Source organism: Chiloscyllium plagiosum, unplaced genomic scaffold (genome assembly GCF_037043375.1).
Source record: "Chiloscyllium plagiosum isolate Xiang-an unplaced genomic scaffold, Cpla_swu_hap1 HiC_scaffold_17, whole genome shotgun sequence".
NCBI lineage: Eukaryota > Metazoa > Chordata > Chondrichthyes > Orectolobiformes > Hemiscylliidae > Chiloscyllium > Chiloscyllium plagiosum.
In genome coordinates, this window is record NW_028270155.1 from 57441762 (window position 1) to 57462718 (window position 20957).

At 52.6% G+C, this 20957-nt stretch overlaps 1 protein-coding gene across 4 annotated transcripts in view; it reads left to right on the forward strand.

Annotated features, from left to right (window-relative positions):
- Nucleotides 1-20957, forward strand: part of LOC122558483 (leucine-rich repeat-containing protein 36-like) — a 99877-nt gene that overhangs the window by 66435 nt on the left and 12485 nt on the right. For all 4 annotated transcript variants that reach the window (XM_043707116.2, XM_043707115.2, XM_043707118.2 and 1 more), the window contains 2 exons: nucleotides 1192-1379; nucleotides 4545-4653. In XM_043707116.2, the coding sequence (XP_043563051.1) occupies nucleotides 1192-1379; nucleotides 4545-4653 (297 nt within the window). The remainder of the gene's footprint in view (nucleotides 1-1191; nucleotides 1380-4544; nucleotides 4654-20957) is intronic.

The following is a 20957-nucleotide window of genomic DNA, read 5'->3' on the forward strand; positions in this document are numbered from 1 at the left end:
AAAAACTTCGAATGTTGTTTCACAATCAGTCCTCACAACTCCTGCTACAAAAAAAGGCCCATGCTGTGATCAGGATCATTCATGTACATGCAGGCTCCGAACTGACACAGTATCTTAACATGGTGCTTCCATAATTAAGAAGAGCAATTCTCTGCCTTTGTTGAGACAGCATGCAGATTTAACCCTTCTTAAATGATGCTCATAAACACACGTGCTTAATATCTTGTGAAAGAACTGGCAGCAAAACTTTCAGCAGAGTTAAAATGAAAACACATTTGCAGTTGGCTTGTCTCATTTTTGACAAAGGGAGCTATCTTAAGTTGATGTGCTGAGCTAGAAAAGCAATATCTCTATTACAGATTTTAAGAGAGAGGGCAGTGGACACACTATAGAGGACACAATTAATCTCTTAGCAAGAAACTGTCTTGTATATTTTATCCCTTGCCTATTTGCTTTCATATCATGAGATACAATATTCTGGTGAAGATGATATTTTCAACCTTTAGTGGTTTAGATAGTTGGGCTGAATAGCCTTCCTCAATCTTAGCTAATGTGATTTTAAAATTCTATGTGTAGAGGTTGAATTTAATGAAGGCTTGTATACAATAGTATCATCTTTCTTTAAAAAAAAGCTTGAACTTTTCAAAGATTTCTTTGATCAATTTTGTTGTAGCAATTTGGTTTGGAGCTACTCTTCTCTCTCTGACTCACTTAGTGTTCAATTTCTTACATGGGCTTTCAAGGTTGTTTGCTTCAGTTAAATAAACTAAAGTGCATTCAGTATGTTGAATGACTAAGCAGGGTAAGGGCAACTGATTACTATAGTTGTTCTTTATAAATTGGCAGTTCTCTTTAGGTAATATAGTTACCATCCATAAGATGATTATAAATTAAGTATATTTACGAAATATATACTAAAGTGATAATTCACTAGTTGTTCCAGAACTGTTTTCAGTTTTAATTTATTGGTGTAAGTTTTATTTGGGTTCTGCAATTTAGCAACATGATCATATCTTTTTCATTTGTTATGTCTTATAAGCATTTATACTCTGTTGAGGTATCATATCTTCATATTTTGTAAACAATAACAAATGTTAGACATGATTTTATTTTCATTCTTTGCATTATACTTGTTTAAGTATGTATTATTTTAAATAGTCTACCATTGTTCATTACTGCCCTCTACTGTAGCTCCAGCTCATGAACTACTGTCCAATTTGGTTAACTCAGTGTCCATACCAAAAATTCAAAGCCTAGAAAAAAAGGTTAAAGCATTGACTGAAGAAAACAAATCTTTGCTAACCAGAACAGGTTTTGGCCTGGACACTGCAGAATTACAGCGTGTAAAGCATCAATTAACTCAGAAACAAGATGATCTGGTAAGTAGAATTTTTACACTTCTTATTTATAGACCTTGAATAAAAAAAAGTTTGACTTCTTGTTTAAAATTTTGATTTGAATCTTTAGTAGGTTGTACCAGTGTTTTCTAGTTAATGATTCCATATGCCAGTATTTTCTAGTTAATGATTAATTTTAGTTGCATCAGACCCTGATTCCTCTGCTGCTTTAAAAAGATTTTCCTAATTCATGATTTAAACATTATGTCCTGACTAACTAAGCAGAACATGTTTCAGTATTTCTGAATAAAACTTATTGCAAACTTGTATATATTTCTGTAATTCCCCAAGACATTCAAAGATATTTTGAAGAAAAATCATGTTGGACTTGAAAATTTAACTTTGTTTCTCACTCTGTAGATGCTGCCTGACCTGCTAAGTTCCTCCAGTATTCTCTGTGTGTTTCAGATTTTTGGCATTTGCAGTATTTTGTTGATTTCAAGGATTAGTCAGGAATACTGTAATTTAACTTTAGAATATATTGCACCAATCCAATCTTTTGTAACTGCACCATGCTATATTATAGCTATAATTAAAAAGAAATACGTTTATTCTTTGAAATTTAAGTGTGTAAAAGAATTAGCATAGCAATGAATTGATCAATGTACAAACTAATCCAAGAGCAAGGAATTAATTGAGCCCACCTGAGTGGGCTAGATGACAGGCAGGCCCAATCACACAGAAAATTCATAACTCATTCCTGCCTTTGAGAAAATTGAACTCCAATTAGTCAGTGGCACTGGGTTTGCTAGTGGCCAGTGTGAGGGGACTCTTTGAAAGGCATATTGTGCTGATTGAAGAGCCCAACATTGGAATGGGATGATTACCCACTGAGAGCCACCACTTTGCCCTTTCATTCCCATATCACTGTGACCTTCAGCCCACTCCATTTTAATTGTATAAGTCGAGGTTTAGTGTCTATAAGTGGAGGAAACACTTATTGAATTGTTACTTGAGCACAAATGACATTTATTGATACTGGTGGTTGGATTGTAGAATTAGGAGATGTACATCCATAATATCTCACAAATTAAATGAAAAGCTTATTATGACTTTTGGTCTTTTTCTTTGCCAAGTGACTGTAAGAAATCCTAACACTGTATTTGGCTGTCTTTTGATGTTCACCAAAGCATCAGAGGGGGCGGCCTGGCGGCTCAGTGGTTAGCACTGCTGCCTCACAGTACCAGGGACCCGGGTTCACTTTCTGCCTCGGGTGACTGTCTGTGTGGAGTTTGCACATTCTCCCCGTGTCTGCATGGGTTTCCTCCGAGTGCTCCGGTTTCCACCCACAGTCCAGAGATGCGCGGGTCAGGTGAATTGGCCATATTAAATTGCCCATAGTGTCAGGTGCATTAGTCAGGGGTAAATATATAGATTATATTAGATTACATTACAGTGTGGAAACAGGCCCTTCGGCCCAACAAGTCCACACCGACCCGCCGAAGCGCAACCCACCCATACCCCTGCATTTACCCCTTACCTAACACTACGGACAATTTAGCATGGCCAATTCACCTGACTTGCGCATCTTTGGACTGTGGGAGGAAACCGGAGCACCCGGAGGAAACCCACGCAGACACTGGGAGAACGTGCAAACTCCACACAGTCAGTCGCCTGAGGCGGGAATTGAACCCGGGTCTCAGGCGCTGTGAGGCAGCACTGTGCCACCGTGCCGCCCTATAATGGGAGGGTTTCCCATTATAGTAGGGGAATGAGTCTAGGTGATTTACTCTTTGGAGGGTCGGTGTGGACTTGTTGGGCCGAAGGGCCTGTTTCCATACTTTGGGATTCTAATCTAAAATTCTAATCTAATTACTGGCAGTAGCCAGTGCTCCGAGTGATGCTTCTGTGATGGGTGGTTTTCAGGTGTAAGACTTCCATTTTAATTCTCTAAGGGTTCTGATGCTGCTCACTAGAGTACCTAATTGCAATCAAATAATATTAGGTGTCCCCTGAAGTGATGAGGGTTTCCCATTACTTCTCCAACCGTTGAGGTGAATCTGTGTCACCTACATTAAATTTTAGTTGAATTGTCAGTAATATCCTATTTCTGTATCCTCACATGGACTTCAAAAATGTTGATGCTGCATTAGTTATGGCCACATGAGCATTTTTCTTTTGTGCTCTGCTGTGCCTTCAGCTGTCAATGCTCTGAGCCTGGAATTCAGTTCCTAAACCTATGAAAGCCAGCTACTTTGATTAAATTTTCAACTACCCGGTCTAATAACTCATTATTTTTTGTTGATAATGTTCCTTGTGAAGCACCTTGGATGTTTTACTATGTTAATCACATTGGAGAGTTGCATGTTTTAGTAATTGGCGGAATTGTTTAGTTGGTAATCCAGAACCATGAGTTTGCATCCCACCATGGCATGGTGAAATATGAATTCAATTTATGCCAGCTTTGAATTCCAGATTTTTGTCAAAGGTGTCCTTGTAACCATTGTTGATTGTCATAAAAACCTGTCTGGTTCACTGATTTCTGAGGGAAGGAAATTTGTTGTCCTTAGCCTGGTCTGGCCTATATGTGGTTCCACATTACAGCAGTGTGGTTGACTGCCATCATAAGTGTCCTTAGCAAGCCACTTAGATCAAAGGGAAATTAGAGATTGCTGGCCCAGCTCCCATGAACAATTTTTTTAAAAATCAAGTTTTAACCATATTAGCATGAGCAGATGTTTTATTAAAGCTTAAACATCCTAAGAAGCCTTTCTTTTAGAACATTAGATACTATGCTAACACAAATTAGGAATAAAATATACTATTGAGTGCTTTGATCTGTTTCCAATTTACAATATTTCCAAATGTTGAATCTTGTAGGAAAGTATGAAAATTTTGTGTGCTCTGTTTTATCAGAAGGCAGTTTCTTTTCCCTTCTTCCTCGTCCCTTCCTAACCAAGCTAGAAAAGTGTGAGACTTGTGCAGACTCACGGTCAACTGTGCTATTATTTTGTGCAGTATGAAATGATATAATTTAATAGTGACATATGTACAATATTTTCATTCCTTTTCCCAGCATCCATTTACACAATCATAAGAAAGTAAGAAAAAGCAGCAGCAGGAAAACCTTCGACTGAATAGCATTATATTATGCTGTAGAAAGGAAAAAGAAGTTATGACTGAAACGTTTTTTTAAAACCTTTGCAGGAAGGTTTAAGAGGAAGGCTAGCAAAAGTTTTGGATGAAAATAACAAGCTGCGTTCTCAACTAACAAGTTTGGAACTAGCTAATTGTGCTGGAAATCACCTACAGAACAGTAAGACACTTTTTTACTATGTAATCGAAAAAACTTTGCAGTTTCATATTATAAATTATTTTACATAATTTTTAATTCACTGAATTAGAACAGCCAATTGGTAACCTTACAGAAGAAATTTATTTGAGCACCCTAGTAGATTAATTGTCATTCCTTGTACAGAACAGTAACCACTTGGATACAATACATTGATGGTTCACTACCTGAGTGCAACATTTTGAGCAGCAGGAAAAATATCCGTGATGTTCACCTCATGATATTCGACCCCTTGTACTCTGATCCTATTTTATGATATATTTTTGTTGCTCCAGTGTTACTTAACTAGATGTTTCTGAAGATAGTGACTCGTGAATCTGTAGGTAAAACAGACGCTGAACCTATACCCTTGCGTACTGTTGTCCACAGGTCATTGTTCTTGAAGTTCGAGCTACTAAGGAGGAAGAATTAAGATCAATTTCTTTTTAATTTTCTCTTCTTTTCAATATCCTATTGTTTTCTTAGGAAAAAGAATGCAGCAGAAAGGCAGACTATTTGGTTATTCTTTCTTTTCCTGACTCTTTAAGTTGAGTTTAGACCTTTAGATCTAAAGATGCACTTTAGATCTTAATTTTTTATGTTTTAAAAAAACTTCATTTCTCATCTTTTTCTTTAGTAATTATTTTAAATCTATAACCTTGGTAGCAGATACAATTACCATAAGAATCACAGCTATCAACACCTGTCATAATTTTGAGCAGCTTTGTTGGGTCTCCCCTTAATCTTGAGGCTGGCATTGTTCTTCTAAGAATTAAGATCTTAATTCTCAGACTCCCCATAACTGGAAAACCCAAAGAACTGCAGGTGTTGAAAATGTGAAACAAAACAGAAATTGCTGGAAAAATACCAGGTCTGGCAGCATCTGTGATGAGAGAACAGAGTTAATGTTTTGGGTCCAATGACCTCTCTTCAGAAGGAAGCTTGGAAAAGGTATATATGCTAGAGAAGAAGTGGGGTGAGAGGGAAGGCATAAAGGTGGAGATGGGGACCAAAGGGAGAGAACAACAGTTGAGCAGACAAAGGATGTCAAGGGCCGTCTGTGTGGGGGGTTAGGATAAAAACATGGGAGGAAGTGCTCAGGCCCTAAAATTACTGAAATTTATATTGCATCCTGAAGGAGGCTGCAAGGTCCCCAAGTGGAAAATGAGATGCTATAATCCCAGCTTGTTCTGAGTTTCACTGGATCTCTGTATTAAGCCTGAGACAGATATTAGCCAGGGAACATGGTGGTATGTTACAGTGGCAAGCATTAGGAAGCTCAGGGGAGGGCAATATTTGTTTAGTGGTAACATCTCGCTAGAGGCTCTCTCCGTACTCTGTCTGTCTGTCTGTCTCTCCCTCTATTGCTCTTTCGCTCCCTGTCTCTCACCATCTCTCGCTCGCTTTGTTTTGCTGTATCGCTCTCTTGCACTCACTATCCTTCGCGCGCTCTCACTCTGTCTAGCTGGATCCCTCTTGCGCTCGCTCTCTCTGTCTCTCGCGCTGTCCCTCGTGCTCTCTCGCTCTGTCTAGCTGAATCTCTCCCATGCTCGCTCTTTCCCTCGCACTCCCTCACTCGCGCTCGCCCTCTCTCACTCTCATTATGTCTAGCTGGATTTCGCTTGCTCTCTCTCACGCTTTCTCTTTCTCTCTCTCGCTCGTTCTCTCTCATGCTCTCTCTTGCTCTGACTCTCCCCTCGCGCTCTTTTTCTTGCTGGCAATCTTACTCGCTCTTGCTTGCACTAGCACCCGCTCTCTCCTGCTCTATCGCTTGCGCGCTCTCGTTCTCACTCTCTCACTCGGTCGCTCTTGCTTGGTCACTCTCTTGCTCGCCGCGTGCTCTCTCTCTCTCGCGCTGTCTCCCTCGCACATGCTTTCCCTTGCTTACTCTCTCTTTTGCTGGCTCTCTCACTCACTGTTGCTTGCTCACGCTCTCCCTCTCTCTCTCTCTCTCGCAGTCAGTCTCTTGCTGTCAGTCAGTCTCGCTCTCAGTCTCTCTCTCTTTCTCTCTCTAGCTCCCGGTCTCTCTGTCTGTCTTTCAGTGTCTCTCTTGCTCCCTCACTCTCTTTCTCAGTGTCACTCTTGGTCTCTCTCTTGCTCTCTGTCTCGCTCTTGCTCTCTTATGCCCTTGGTCTCGCTCTTGCTCTCTTATGCCCTCGGTCTCTCTCAATGTCTCACTCGCTCTCTCTCAGTTCTCTCGCTTGCTCGGTCTCTCTCGCTCGGGCACTCTTGGTCTTGCTCTCTCTTTCGCTCTCTCAGTCTCTCTCACTCTCGTCGCTTTCTCAGTGTCTCTCTTGTGCTCTCAGTCTCTCAAACTCTCGCTGTCGCTCTCTCTTGCGCTCTTTTTCTCACGCCCATGCTCTCGCTCACCTGTTCTCCCTCGCATGCTTTCCCTGTCTCACTCTCTCCCTCTCTCGTTCTCTTCAGCTCTTTCTCCCTCGCACATTCTCTTTCTTGCTGGCTCTTTGACTTGCTCCCATTCTTTTTCCTGTTTTCTCTCTGTCGCTCTATCGCTCACGTTCTCTCGGTCTCTCTCATGCTCGGTCTCTCGCACCCGTGCTCTCATGCTCTCCCTCTGTCTCTCTTGCTGTTTTGCTCACTCCCTTGCACTCTTTCTTGCTCTCACTCACGTTCTCTCTGCCTCTCTCTGTTGCTCTCTCTCTCTCACTCTCCCTCCCCGTCTGTCGCTCACACTTTTGCTCGCTCTCTCACTCTCACTTGTGCTGTCTCTCTGTTCTTGCTCTCTCTTGTGCTCGCTCCCACTTTTGTGCTCTCTTACTCACTGTCTCCCACTCCCTCTCTCCCTCTGTCACTGTATTGCTCTCGCGTGCTCTCTCTCACCCTCTCCCTCACGCACTCTCTCGCTCGCTGCCTTTCTCTTGCTCACTCTCTCCTGCTCTCGCTTGCTCTTTTTCTTTCTCTCCGGGTCTTTCTCTCTTGGTCTCTCATTCTCGCCTGGTCACTCTCGCATTCTCTTGCTGTCTCTGTCACTCTCTGTCGTTCTCGCTCTTGCGCTCTCACTCTCACTCTGTTTAGCTGGATCTCACTTGTGCGCGTACTCTCTCACGCTCTCTTGCTCTTGCTGTCTAGCTGGATCTCGCTTGCGCTCTCTCTCGTGCTATCTTGCTCTCCCTCGCGGTCTCCTTCTCAATCACTATCACTGTCTCTGTTGTTCTCGCTCTCCCTCTGTCTCTCTCGTGCTCGCTGTCTCTTTCTGTCTCTCTCTCTCTGTCTCTCTCACTGTCTCCCGCTCCGTCTCCCTCACTCACTCTCGCTGTCTTGCTCTCATGCTCTCTCTCTCTTTCTCATGCTTGCATAGTCCCTTGCACACTCACTCTCCCTCGTGCTTGCTCTCCCTCGCACGTGCACGCTTGCTCGCGCTCTCCCTCGCTCGTTCGCTCTTGCTTGCTCACTTTATCGCTCTCACTTGCTCCTACTGTCTCCTGCTTTTGCTCTCTCTCGCTTTCTCTCTCTCTCTCTCTCTCTCGGTCCCTCTCGCTGTCTTTCTCTGTCTTTGTCGGTCTCTCTCTCGGTCTCTTTTTCTCTCAGTCTCTCTCTCTCTCACAATCTCTTGCGATCTTGCTCTCACTCTCGCTCACTCTTTCTCTCTCCCACTCTCGCTCTGTGGTGCTTTCACACTCTTTCTTTCACTCACTCTTGCTCTCCCTTTCGGTATTGTGCTCTCGCCCTCTCTCGCTTGCCCATGCTCCCTCGCTCTTGCTCTCGCTTTTTCTCTCTCACTCTTTCTTTTACGCTCAATCTCGCACTCTATCTCTCTCTTGCTCGCTCTCTCTTGCGCCCTCTTTCTCTCGTGCTCTCTCTCCACACCCTTCCCTTGCTTGCTGTCTCTCGGTCTCACACTCATTCTCTGCCTCTTTCTGGCTCACTCTCTTTCGCACGCTCTGTCTCACTCTCTTGCATGCTGCCTCTCATATGTTTTCTCTCGCTTGAGCATTCTTTCCCTCAAGCGTTCTCCCTCTCGCACTCCCTCTCTCTTTTGAGCGCTTGCTCTCTATCCTTCTCTCTCTCTTTCGCTCTCACTCTCTCTGGCATGCTCTCTCTTGTTCTCGCCCTCTTCCTCTCTCTCGCTTTGCGCTCACTCTCACACACTCTCGCTTGCTCTGTCACTTACTCTCGCGCTTTCATTTTCACGCTCTTACTCTCACGTCTACGCTCATTCTCTCACTCTCGTGCTCTCTCTCTTCCTCGCTTGCTGTCTTTTGGTCTCACTCTCTTGTTGGCTCGGTTTCATGCTCTTTTTAGCTCTGTCATACTCTTGCTCACTTGCTCTCTTTCACTGGCTATCACCCTCGCGCTGGCTGTCTCCCTTGCTCGTGCTCTTACTTTCATACTCTTACTCCCATGCTCTCACTCACTCACGCTCTGTCCCTCATACTTTCTCCATCGCGAGCTCTCCATCGCAATCTCTCTTGCTCTCTCACTTTCTCTTTCACTCTCATTTGCACTCTGCCTAACTGGCTCTTGCTCGTTTGCACTCTCTCTCTTGCTCGCTGTCTCTTGCTTGCTGTCTTTCTCTTGCTAGCTCTTTTGCTCACTGTTGCTTGCACTAAGTCTTGTTCTCGCTGCCACTCTGCTCACTTTCACTTGCACTGTCTTGTTTTCGCTCACTCTCTGTCTCTCTCGCTCTCTGTCACTCCCCTACCTCGTGCGCCCACCCTCCCGTGCGCCCTCGCCATCAAGCTCTACCCCTCGCACTCGCTCCCTTGCGATCTCTCTATCGTGCTCTGTCCTTCGTTCTCTTTCCTGTGCTCTTAATCACATGCTCGCTCTCCCTCTCTCTCTTGCTCTTTCTCATGCTCTTGCACTCTCTCTCTGTTGCTAACTCTCCCTTTCGTTCTCACTCTGTCTAGCTGGATCTCGCTCACTTTCTCTTGCTGACTCTCTCACTTGCTCTCACTTGTGCTCACTCTTGTTCTCGCTGGCATTCCACTCGTTCTCGCTTGCTCTCTCATGTCACTTGCCCTCTCGCACACTCTCCCTCTCTCTCTCCCGCTGTCTCTCTTTCTCTCTCCTACACAAACTGTCTGTCCCACGTATGCTCTCGTGTGCTGTCTCGTGCACGCTCTGAATTGCACGCAAGTTCTCTCTGTTTCTCCCGCACTCTGTCTCTTTTGCTTGCTCTCTCTTGGTGTCACTGGCTCGCTCTTATTCTCTCTTGTGCTCTCTCTCTCCCACGCACTCTGTCTCTCTCCCACTCTCTTATGCACTTGAGCTCTCTCTAGCGTGCTCTTTCTCTATCCCTCACTTGCTGTCTCTCGGTCTCGTTTTCTCTCTGTCTTGGTATCAGTGGCTCGCTCTCATTCGCGCTCTCCCACAATGCTCGCTCACTCTCCCATTGGCTCTCTCCTGTGCGCTTGCTCTCCCCCGCATGTGCTCTCTCTCCCTCCCTCTCCCGCTATGTCTCGCTCGCTGTCTGTGTCAATGGCTTGCTCTTGTTTGCTCTCTCCCGCACGCTCTCTATCTTCCGCTCTCCTCCTCTCGCGTGCGTGAGCACTCTGTCTCTCTCGCGTTCTCTCTCTCCTGCTTCCCCTCCCTCACGCGCACGAGCTCTCTCCGTCTCTCACGCGCGCTGTCTCTCTCATGAGCTCTGTACCGCCCTCCAGGTGCGCGCGCTCTCTCACGCATGCATTCTCTCACTTGCTCTTGCTCGCTCTCTCTCGGTCTCGCTCTCTCAGTCTCTGTGTCAATGGCTTGTGCTCTTTCGCTGTCTCCTGTGTGCTCTCTCTCTCTCTGCCTCTCCTGCGTGCTCTCTCTCTCCTGCTCCCCCTCTCTCATGCGCACGAGCTCTATCTCTCCCACGCGCTCTCACCCACTCTCTCTGTGTGTCTCTCGCGCGCGCGTGCTGTCTCTCACCGCTCGCTCTCTCCCATTCGAGCTGTCTCTCCCATGCGCTTTCTCTCTCTCCCTCTCTTTCACGCACACAAGCTCTCTCTCATGCGCTATGTCTCACTCGCACTCTCTTAGTCTCTCTCTCTCTCTCTCTCTCACACTCGCTCTCGCTGTCACTCTTTCAGTGTCCCTCTCTCTCACTCTTCCTCAGTGTCTCTCTCTCTCTCTCGCTCTTGCACTCTTTCTCTGTATCTTTCGCGCTCTCACGCTCTCGGTGTCTCGCTGCCTCTCTCTCACTCACTCTCTCTCAGTTCTCTCTCTCGGTCTCTTGCTCCCTTGGGCTCTCTCGCTCTCATTCTCTCTCGGTCTCTCGCGCTCTTGGTCTCTTTCTCAGTGTCTTTCTCTCTCGGTCTCTCTCTCGCTGTCTCCTGCTCTCTCCCTCACGTGCATTTTCTGACACATTTGCTCTTGCTCACTCTCGCTCTCAGTCTCAGTGTCAATGGCTTGCTCTCATTCGCTATCTCCTGCACACTCGCGATCTTTCTCTCTCCCGCGTGCTCTACCTCTCCCACGTGCTCTGTCTCTCCCGAGTTTGCTCTCTCCCTCCTGCTCGCTCTCTCCAGCTCCCCTCTCTCTCTCCCTCTCTCTCTCTCACATATGCAAGCTCTCTCTCTCTCCCACATGCTTGCTCCGTCTCTCCCGTGCTCCCCCTCTCTCCTGTGCTCTCTGTCTCGCTTTCTCTCTCTCTCTCTCTCGCTCGCATGCGTGCTCTTTCTCCCGCGCGCTCTCTCATGGTGTCCATGGCACACTCTCGTTCGCTCTCTCCTATGCTGACGCTCTCTCCCTCTCCCACGTGCCCTCTCTCACGCTCTCTCTCTCCCGCAGGTGCTCTGTCTTTCCTGTGTGCACTCTCTCTCCCGTGTGCGTCTCTCTCGCTCTCTCTCTTGAGCTCGTGCTCTCTCCCTCTCGCGCGCTTTCACACTCTCCTGCTCTTGATCTCTCATGCGTGCGAGCACTCTCTGTCTCTCCCACGCTGTCTGTTTCTCCCGTGCGTTCTGTCTCTTTCCTGCTCTCTCCCTCTCTCACGCACACCAGCTCCCCCTCTTGCGTGTGCTCTCTCTCAATGGCTTACTCTCTTTCTGTCCCTTGCACGTGCTGTTTCTGTCTCTCCTGCGCTCTCTCTCGGGCTTGCTCTCCCGCTCGCGCTGTCTCTTCCGCGCTCTCATTCTCTCTGCCATGTTCGCTCGGTCTCTCTGTGCGTGCGCTCTCTCTCTCTCACGTGCTCTCTCTCTTGCGCGTGCTCTCTCTCTTGCACTTGCTCGCTGTCTCCCACTCGCTTGCTCTCTCCTTCGGTCTTTCTCTCTCGGGGGTCTCTCTGTCTCTCTCTCTCTCTGTCTCTCTCTCTCTCTCTCACGGTGTCAATGGCTCGTTCTCGTTCACTCTGTCCTGCGCACACACTCTATCTCCCGTGTGCGCTCACTCTTGCACGCTCTAGCTCTTTCCCACTCTCACACGCGAGCTCTCTCTGTCTGTCCTGTGCACTCTGTCTCTCCTGTGCGCGTGCTCTCTCTCCGGCTCTCTCCCTCTCTCTCATGCGCACTTGCTCTCTCTCTTGTGTATGCTCTCTTTCACTCGCTCTCTCGGTGTCAGTGGCGCGCTCTTGTTCTCTCCATTGTGCGTGCTCTCTCTGTCTCACCTGCACTCTGTCTCGCTCACACTCTCTTGCTCTCTCCTGCTCTCTCTCATGCACGTGAACTCTCTGTCTCTCTCTCTCTCTCTCTCTCGTGCTCAAGTGCTCTCTGTTGCTCGCTTTCTGTCTCCCCCCCCCCCCCCCCCCCCCCGCCCCGCATGCGTGCTCTCTCTGTCTCTCACCCGCGATCTCCCTCTCACTCGCTCACTCTCTCGGTCTCGGCATGAATGGCTTGCTCTCGTTCGCGCTTTCCTGCCCGCTGTCTTCCGCACATGCTCTCTCTGTCTCTCCCGTGCTTGCACTCTCGCCCTCCCGTACACTCTCACTCTCCGTCTTTCTCTCTCGCACGCATGAGCTCTCTCTCTCTCTCTCTCTACAACGTGCACGCGGTCTCCCCCGAGCTTGCTCTCTCTCCTATGCGCTCTCTCTCTCCTGAGTTTGCTCGTGCTCTCCCACTCACTCTTTCTCTCAGTCTTGCTCTCTCGCGCGCATTGTCTCTCTCTCTCTCGCAGGTGTGCGAGCTCTCTCTGTCTCTCCCACGCTCTGTCTCTCCCATGCATTCTCTCCCTCCTGTGTGCTCTCTCACTTTCTCTCTCTCCTCCCACGCACGTGCTCTCTCTCTCTCCCGCTCTCCCTCTCTCCTGTTCTCTCTCTTTCCCGCGCACAAGGTCTCTCTCACTCACTCTCTCTGTCTCGGTGTCAATGGCTCACTCTCGTTTGCTCTTTCCTGCTCTCTCTCTCTCTCTCTCTCTCTTTCCCCTTCCCCCCCACGTGCTCTTGTGTGCTCTCTCATTCCTGTTTGCTCACTTTCTCACGCACACTCTCTCTAACTCGCTCACTCTCTCGCTGTATCTGTCCCTTGTTTGCTCTGTCTCAGTCTTGTCTCAGTCTTGCTCTCACTCACGCTCTCTCTATCTGTAGCTGACTTGCTCTCATTCGCGCGCTCTCCCTCTTGCTGGTTCACTCTCGTTTGCTCTCTTGCTCACTTGCTCTCACTTGCTGTTTTGCTCTCTCACTCTTGTTTGCTGTCTGGCCCACTCTCTCGTTGTCTCTCCCTCGCTTGCTCTCAGTCTCACTGGCTCGCTCTCACTCGCCTATGCTCTCTCGCTCACACTCTCTCCCGCTCTCCCGCTCTCACTCTCTCTCTGCCCCACTCTTTCTCTCCCACGCACACAAGTGCACTCTCACTCACTTGCTCGCTCTCTCAGTCTCGCTAACTCTCAGTCTCTGTTTCGCTGGCTCGTTCTCACTCTTTCTCTCGCTCTGTCCCTCACTCACTCTCCCTTGGTCTCGGTCTCTCTATCTCAGTGTCACTGGCTCACTCTTGTTCGCGTGCTCTCTCACTCTCTCTCTGTTGCTCTCTCGTTCTCTCTCTCTCTCTCACTTTCCCTCTTGCTGGTTCACTCACTCGCACTCTCTCTCTCTTGCTCTCGCTCACTCTGTTATCTCTCCCTTGATTGCTGTCTCTCGGTCTCATTCTCTCTTTCTCTCTCTCAGTCTCGCTGGCTCATTCTCGTTTACTCTCTCTCACTTGCTTTCACGCTCTCCCTTGTGTGCTCTCTCAGTCTCCCTCCCCTCTCTCTCGCTCGGTTGCTCTGTCTCGCTCTCACTTCTGTGCTCGCTTTCTCGTGCTCTCACTCTCTAGTGCTCTCGCTCTCACTCTCTCATGCTCACGTTGTCTCTTGCCCTCTTGCTTGCTCTCTCGCTCTTGCTCTCACTTGCTTTCTTTCTCTCTCGCTGTCTTCTTCGCCCTTACATTTGCTCTCTCGCTCTTTCGTTCGCTCTCTGGTTGTCTCACACTCGCTCTCGCCCTCATGCTCTCTCATGCTCTTTCACGTTTGCTTGCTCTCTCTAGCTTTCACTCTGTTGCTCTGTCTTGCTCATGCTGTCTCACTCTCTGTCTCTCTCCTCATTCACTCTCAGGCTATGTGTCTCGCTCTCACTCACTGTCTCGTGCTAGCTCTTGCGCTCTCTCTTGTTTTCTTGCTCGCGTACTCTCGCTCTATCTTGGTCTTGGTCTTGGTGTCAATGGCTTGCTCTCTCCTGCGCGCTCTGTCTCTCCCGTACTCTCTCTCTCTCTCTCACACTCATGGTGACACTGGCTTGTACTTGTTCGCTCTCTCCTGCGCGCTATCTCCCACTCTCCCTCTCTTACGCACGCGCTCTCTCCCTCTCTTGCGCGCGTGCTCTCTCATTCGCTTGCTCTTGCTCGGTCTCTCTCTCTCTCTCTCTTTTTCCCACGCATGCTCTCTCTCGCACGTTTTCGCTCAATTTCTCTCTCTCCCCTGTGCACACACTCTCTCTCCCTCGGTGTCAATGGCTCGCTCTTGTTCGCTCTCTCCTCCCTCCCACGCGCTCTCTCTCTCCTCCCCCACATGCTTGCTCTCTCCCGTGTGTGCTCTGTCTCTCCCGCATGCATTGTCTCTCCCGCTTGCTTTGCCTCCCGCTTGCTCTCACTCACTCTCTCCCTTGCTCGCTCTCTCAGTTTCGCGCTCTCTATCTCGGTGTTGCTGGCTCGCTTTTGTTAGTGCTGTTTCTCTCTTGCTGTCTCTCTCCCTCTCTCTCTCTTTCTCTCTCCCCTTGCTTGTTCTTTCTCTGTCTCGCTCTCCTTGCTGGTTCACTCTCTCGCTTCTTCGCACACTCTCTCACTAGCTTGCTCTCTCGCTCGCTCTCTCTCTCTATTGCTCACACTCTCCCTCTTTCACTCTCTTGCTGTCACTCTCTCGCTCACTTTCCCTCTCCCTCACCGTCTCCCTCGCCCTCTCCCCAACATCGCACTCGCTCTCGTGCTCTCTCTTTCGTTTGCGCTCTCTCGCTCTTGCCCTTGTGCTCTCTCTCACACTTTTACACTTGCTTGCTCTCTTTTGCTGTTGCTGTCTCGCGCGCTCTCTCCTGCTCACTCACTCCCATGCTCTGTGTCTTGCTCTCTCTCGCTGTCTCGTGCTAACCCTTGCACTCTGGTGCTCTCTCTTGCTTTCACACACACATGCCCTCACTCTCGCTGTCTTTCTCCCACTCTGTCTCACCCTCGCTCTCCCTCTTGCTGGTTTGCTCTCTCGCTCACTCTCTCTCTCTCTTGCTCTTTATCTCTTGGTCTCACATGGTCTCTCGCTTGCTGTCTTTCTCTCCATTGAATGCTCTCTCTACTCTGTGTGTCTCTTGCTGTCTCTCACTTGCTTGTTCTCTCTTGGTCTTTCAAACTATCGTTCTCTCCCGCTCTTGCTCTTACTCGCACTCTCTCTTGCTCTCACTCGCTTTCACTGTCTTGCACTCACTTTCCCTCTTGTGCTCGTGCTCTCGCTCTTTCTCTCCTGCTCACTCTTTCGCTGTCTCTCTCCCTGCCGCGCTCTCTCGCATGCTTTCTCTCCCTCCCGACGCGCTCTCTCTTCCGCTCTCTCTGTCTCTCTCTCTGTCTCCCCCTCCCTCCCTCCTGCGTACTCTCTCCCGCAGTCGCTTTCTTTCTCTCTCTCTCGCACATTCTTTCTCTCTTTCCCAATCGTGCTCTCTCTCGCGCCCTCTCCGCTGCTCTCTCCCTCTCACCCACGCTCTCCCTCTCACCCGCATACTCCCTCCCACCCGCATACTCCCTCCCACTCGCTCGCTCTCTCCCTCACCCATTCCCCCCTCCTGCTGACCCTCCCACCCTCTGCGTCCTGTCCCCTCTCCCGCTCTCTCCCGCAAGCACTGTCTCGCTCAACCTCTAATCCTCATGCCTAATGTCGCCCTCCCACCTGCCTGCTCTCTCCCTCTTGCTTTCGCGCTCGCGAGCTATCATTCTCTTTCTCTCACTCTCTCTCGCCCTCGCTCTCCCACACTCTCATGCTCTCCTGCTATCTCCTTCCCGCTCGCTCACCCTCCCTCCCATGCTCTCCCTCCTGCTCTCTTTTGTGCTCTGTCTCATGTGCTCTCTCTCCCCCCACGCGCTCTGTCTCTCGCTCTCATGCTCCCATTCACTCTCCCATGCTTGCTCTCTCTCTGTCTCCCTCCCCCCTCTTGCTCTCCCTCCTCCTCTCTTGCTCTCCCTCCTCCTCTCTTGCTTGCTCTCGCGCGCTCTCTCTCTCTCTCTCTGCCTCCCTCTCTTGCTCTCTCCTGTCCTCTCTCACGCTCTCGCTTGCCCTTGTGCTCTTGCTCTCTTGCGTGCACTCTTGCTCTCACATTCGCATGCTCGCTCTCTCCCACGCTTGTGCTCGCCTTTGCTTGCTCTCTCTGTCTCGCTGGCTCTCTTGTTTTCACTCTTTCCCGCTCTTTCTCTGTCTCTCGTCGTTATCCCTGGCTCTCGCTGTTGCTGTCTCTCGCTCGCTTGTTCTCTCTCAAACTCTCTCTCTCTTCCTCTCGCCTGCGCTCTTGCTGTTGTTTTCACTCGCACTCTCTCTTTCGCTCTCCCTCTCTTGCTAGCTCTCACTTTCCATCTTTTGCTTGCGCTCTTGCTCTTTGTTTTGCTCTCACTCTCGCTACCACTCTTTCTCTCTCTCTTCCTCATGCTCTCTCCCTCTCTTCCTCATGCTCTCTCCCTCGCGTGCTCTCTCTTTCTCCCTCTCGAGTGCCGCCTCCCTCTTCCGCTCGCTCGCTCCCTCTCTCCCCCACTCTCTCCCTCCCACACTCTCCCTCCCTCTGAACCTCTCTCGCATGCTCACTGCTGCTCTCTTTCGCAATCTCCCCACTCTCTCCCGCGTGCTCGCTCTCCCTCTTGCGCTGTCTCTGTCGTGCTCTCTCCCTCTCCTGCTGTCTCCCTCTGCCACTCCTGCTCTCCCTCTCGTGCTCTCCCTTTCACGCTGTCTCTTCCTCGCACTCACTCTCTTCCACACGTGTTCTGTCTCTCCCTCCCGTGCTTGCTCTCTTGCGCTCTCTCTCCCACGCACTCCTCTCGCAGGCTGTCTTGCTCTCTTGCGCACTCTCTCTCGCTCCCTCACGCGCCCTCTCTCGCGTTCTCTCTCGCTCTCTGTAACGCTCTCTCTCTCCAGCGCTCTCATTCCTTCTTGCCCGCTCTCTCCTGCTCTCTCTCGTGCTCTCACACTATCTGTCTCTCTCTCTCTCTCGGTCTTGCATTTCTGGTCTTGTTCTCTTGGTTTCTCTTGTGCGCGTGAGATACGTGCACTCTTGTGCTCACGCTGTTTCGCATGCCCTCGCTCTCTTGGTCTCGCTCTCACTGTCTTGTTCTTGCCCTCTCGCTCTCCCTTCTGCTATTTAGCTCTCTCCTGCTCTCTTCCTCTCGTTTTCTCTTCCTCCTGCTCCCGCGGACACTCTATCTCTCTCGCTCATGTTCTCTCCCTTGTCCACTCTCCCTCCCTCCCTCCCTCCCACCCACCCACCCACCCACCCACCTCGCGCTCTCTACCTCGCATGCATTCTCTCTGCCACTGTCTCTTGCGTGAGCGCTCCCTCTCTCTCTCCCACTCGTTCTCTCTCCCTCCCACGCTCTCTCGCTTCTTCGCACTCACTGTCCCTCGAGCGATCTCTTTCACGCTCTGTCTCCTGCTCTGTCTCTTTGTCCCGTGCTCTCTCACCCGCACTCACTCTCCTCTCTGTGTGCCCATTCCCGCGTGCACTTACCCTCTCTCCCCCACACTGTCTCCCTCTCGCGTGCTCTCTCTCACACGTATTCTCTCCATCGCTGTCTCTCGCATGTGTTGTCTCTCTCCCATTTGCTCTCTCTCCCTCCCGTGCTTTCTGTCCTGCTCGTTCATCCTCACGCGCTCTCTTCCTCATCCTCTGTCCCTCGTGCACTCTCTCTCTCTCCCGATGTCTCTCCGTCCTGCGCTTTCCCACCCTCACGCTCATTGCTGCGCCTTCTCTCCCACGCTCACGCACATTGTCTCTCACTCTCTCTCCCTCTCACCTTCCCTCACCTCCGCGCTCTCCTGCTCTCTCTCCCCAATGCACGCTTTCTCTCTCACTCCTGCTCTCTCCTGTGGGCGCTCGTGCGCACTCTCTTTCTCTCCCTCCTGCTCGGTCTGTCCATCCCACTCTCTCCTGCAAGCTCTCCTTCTCCACGTTCCTCTCACGCTCTCTCTCCCTATTCCTCCAGCTCTCTCATTTGAGCGCTGTCTCTCCCACCCGCGCTCTCACGCATACACAATCTGCTTCTGTCTCTCGCATGCCGTGTCTTTCCCACTCGTTCTCTCTCCCTCCCACGCTCATCTGCACGCTCTCTCTTCCTCGCGTTCTGTATCTCTCTCTCTCCCCCCGCTGTTTCTCCATCCCACGCCCTCGCATACGCCTTCTCTCTTCCTCCTGCGTGCTGTCATTTTCGCGCTCGCTGTCTCTCGGTCTCTCTCTCTCCCATGCTCTCCCGCGCTGTCTCTCCCTCCCCGCGCTCTCTCCCCCTCTCCCCCACGCCGTCTCCCCCACACCGTCTCCCCCACGCTCCCCCTCCCTCTCCCTCCCTCCCTCTCCCTCTTCCTCCCTCCCTCTCCCTCTTCCTCCCTCCCTCTCCCTTCCTCCCTCCCTCTCCCTTCCTCCCTCCCTCTCCCTTCCTCCCTCTCCCTGCCTCCCTCTCCCTGCCTCCCTCTCCCTGCCTCCCCCACGCTCTCTCTGCCACTCCCCCGCGCTCTCTGCCTCTCCCCCGCGCTCTCTGCCTCTCCGCCGCGCTCTCTCTCCTTCTCCCCGCGCTCTCTCTCCTTCTGCCCGCACGCTCTCCCCCTCTCCCCCGCGCTCTCTCCCCCTCTCCCCCGCGCTCTCTCCCCCTCTCCCCCGCGCTCTCTCCCCCTCTCCCCCGCGCTCTCTCCCCCTCTCCCCCGCGCTCTCTCCCCCTCTCCCCCGCGCTCTCTCCCCCTCTCCCCCGCGCTCTCTCCCCCTCTCCCCCGCGCTCTCTCTCCCTCTCCCCCGCGCTCTCTCTCCCTCTCCCCCGCGCTCTCTCTCCCTCTCCCCCGCGCCTTCTCCCCCGCGCTCACTCCCCTTCTCCCCCGCGCTCACTCCCCTTCTCCCCCGCGCTCACTCCCCTTCTCCCCCGCGCTCACTCCCCTTCTCCCCCGCGCTCACTCCCCTTCTCCCCCGCGCTCACTCCCCTTCTCCCCCGCGCTCACTCCCCTTCTCCCCCGCGCTCACTCCCCTTCTCCCCCGCGCGCTCTCCCCTTCTCCCCCGCGCGCTCTCCCCTTCTCCCCCGCGCTCTCTCCCCTTCTCCCCCGCGCTCTCTCCCCCTCTCCCCCGCGCTCTCTCCCCCTCTCCCCCGCGCTCTCTCCCCTTCTCCCCCGCGCTCTCTCCCCCTCTCCCCCGCGCTCACTCCCCTTCTCCCCCGCGCTCACTCCCCTTCTCCCCCGCGCTCACTCCCCTTCTCCCCCGCGCTCACTCCCCTTCTCCCCCGCGCTCACTCCCCTTCTCCCCCGCGCACACTCCCCTTCTCCCCCGCGCACACTCCCCTTCTCCCCCGCGCACACTCCCCTTCTCCCCCGCGCTCACTCCCCTTCTCCCCCGCGCTCACTCCCCTTCTCCCCGCGCTCACTCCCCTTCTCCCCCGCGCTCTCTCCCCTTCTCCCCCGCGCTCTCTCCCCTTCTCCCCCGCGCTCTCTCCCCCACGCCGTCTCCCCCACGCCGTCTCCCCCACGCCGTCGCTCCCTCTCCCTCCCTCTCTCCCTCCCTCCCTCTCCCTCCCTCCCCCTCCCTCCCTCCCTCTCCCTCCCTCCCCCTCCCTCCCTCCCTCTCCCTCCCTCCCTCCCTCTCCCTCCCTCCCTCCCTCTCCCTCCCTCCCTCCCTCCCTCTCCCTCCCTCCCTCTCCCTCCCTCCCTCTCCCTCCCTCCCTCTCCCTCCCTCCCTCTCCCTCCCTCCCTCTCCCTCCCTCCCTCTCCCTTCCTGTCTCTCCCCCACGCTCTCTCTGCCTCCCCCACGCTCTCTCTGCCTCTCCCCCGCGCTCTCTGCCTCTCCCCCGCGCTCTCTCTCCCTCTCCCCCGCGCTCTCTCTCCCTCTCCCCCGCGCTCTCTCTCCCTCTCCCCCGCGCTCTCTCTCCCTCTCCCCCGCGCTCTCTCTCCCTCTCCTCCGCGCTCTCTCTCCCTCTCCCCCGCGCTCTCTCTCCCTCTCCCCCGCGCTCTCTCTCCCTCTCCCCCGCGCTCTCTCCCCTCCTCCCCCGCGCTCTCTCCCCTCCTCCCCCGCGCTCTCTCCCCTCCTCCCCCGCGCTCTCTCCCCTCCTCCCCCGCGCTCTCTCCCCTCCTCCCCCGCGCTCTCTCCCCTCCTCCCCCGCGCTCTCTCCCCTCCTCCCCCGCGCTCTCTCCCCTCCTCCCCCGCGCTCTCTCCCCTCCTCCCCCGCGCTCTCTCCCCTCCTCCCCCGCGCTTCTACCCCCTCTCCCCCGCGCTCCTACCCCCTCTCCCCCTCCCCTTTCCCCCGCGCTTCTACCCCCTCTCCTCCGCGCTCCCACCCCCTCTCCCCTGCCCACTCTCCCCTGCCCACTCTCCCCCGCGCTCCGTCCCCCTCTCCCCCGCGCTCCGTCCCCCTCTCCCCCGCGCTCCTAACCCCTCTCCCCTTCCCCCTCTCCCCCGCGCTCCTACCCCCTCTCCCCTTCCCCCTCCCCTTCCCCCTCTCCCCCGCGCTCCTACCCCCTCTCCCCTTCCCCCTCCCCTTCCCCCCCTCCCCTTCCCCCTCTCCCCTTCCCCCCTCCCCTTCCCCCTCTCCCCTTCCCCCCTCCCCTTCCCCCTCTCCCCTTCCCCCCTCCCCTTCCCCCTCTCCCCTTCCCCCCTCCCCCCTCTCCCCTTCCCCCCTCCCCTTCCCCCTCTCCCCTTCCCCCCCTCCCCTTCCCCCTCTCCCCTTCCCCCTCTCCCCCG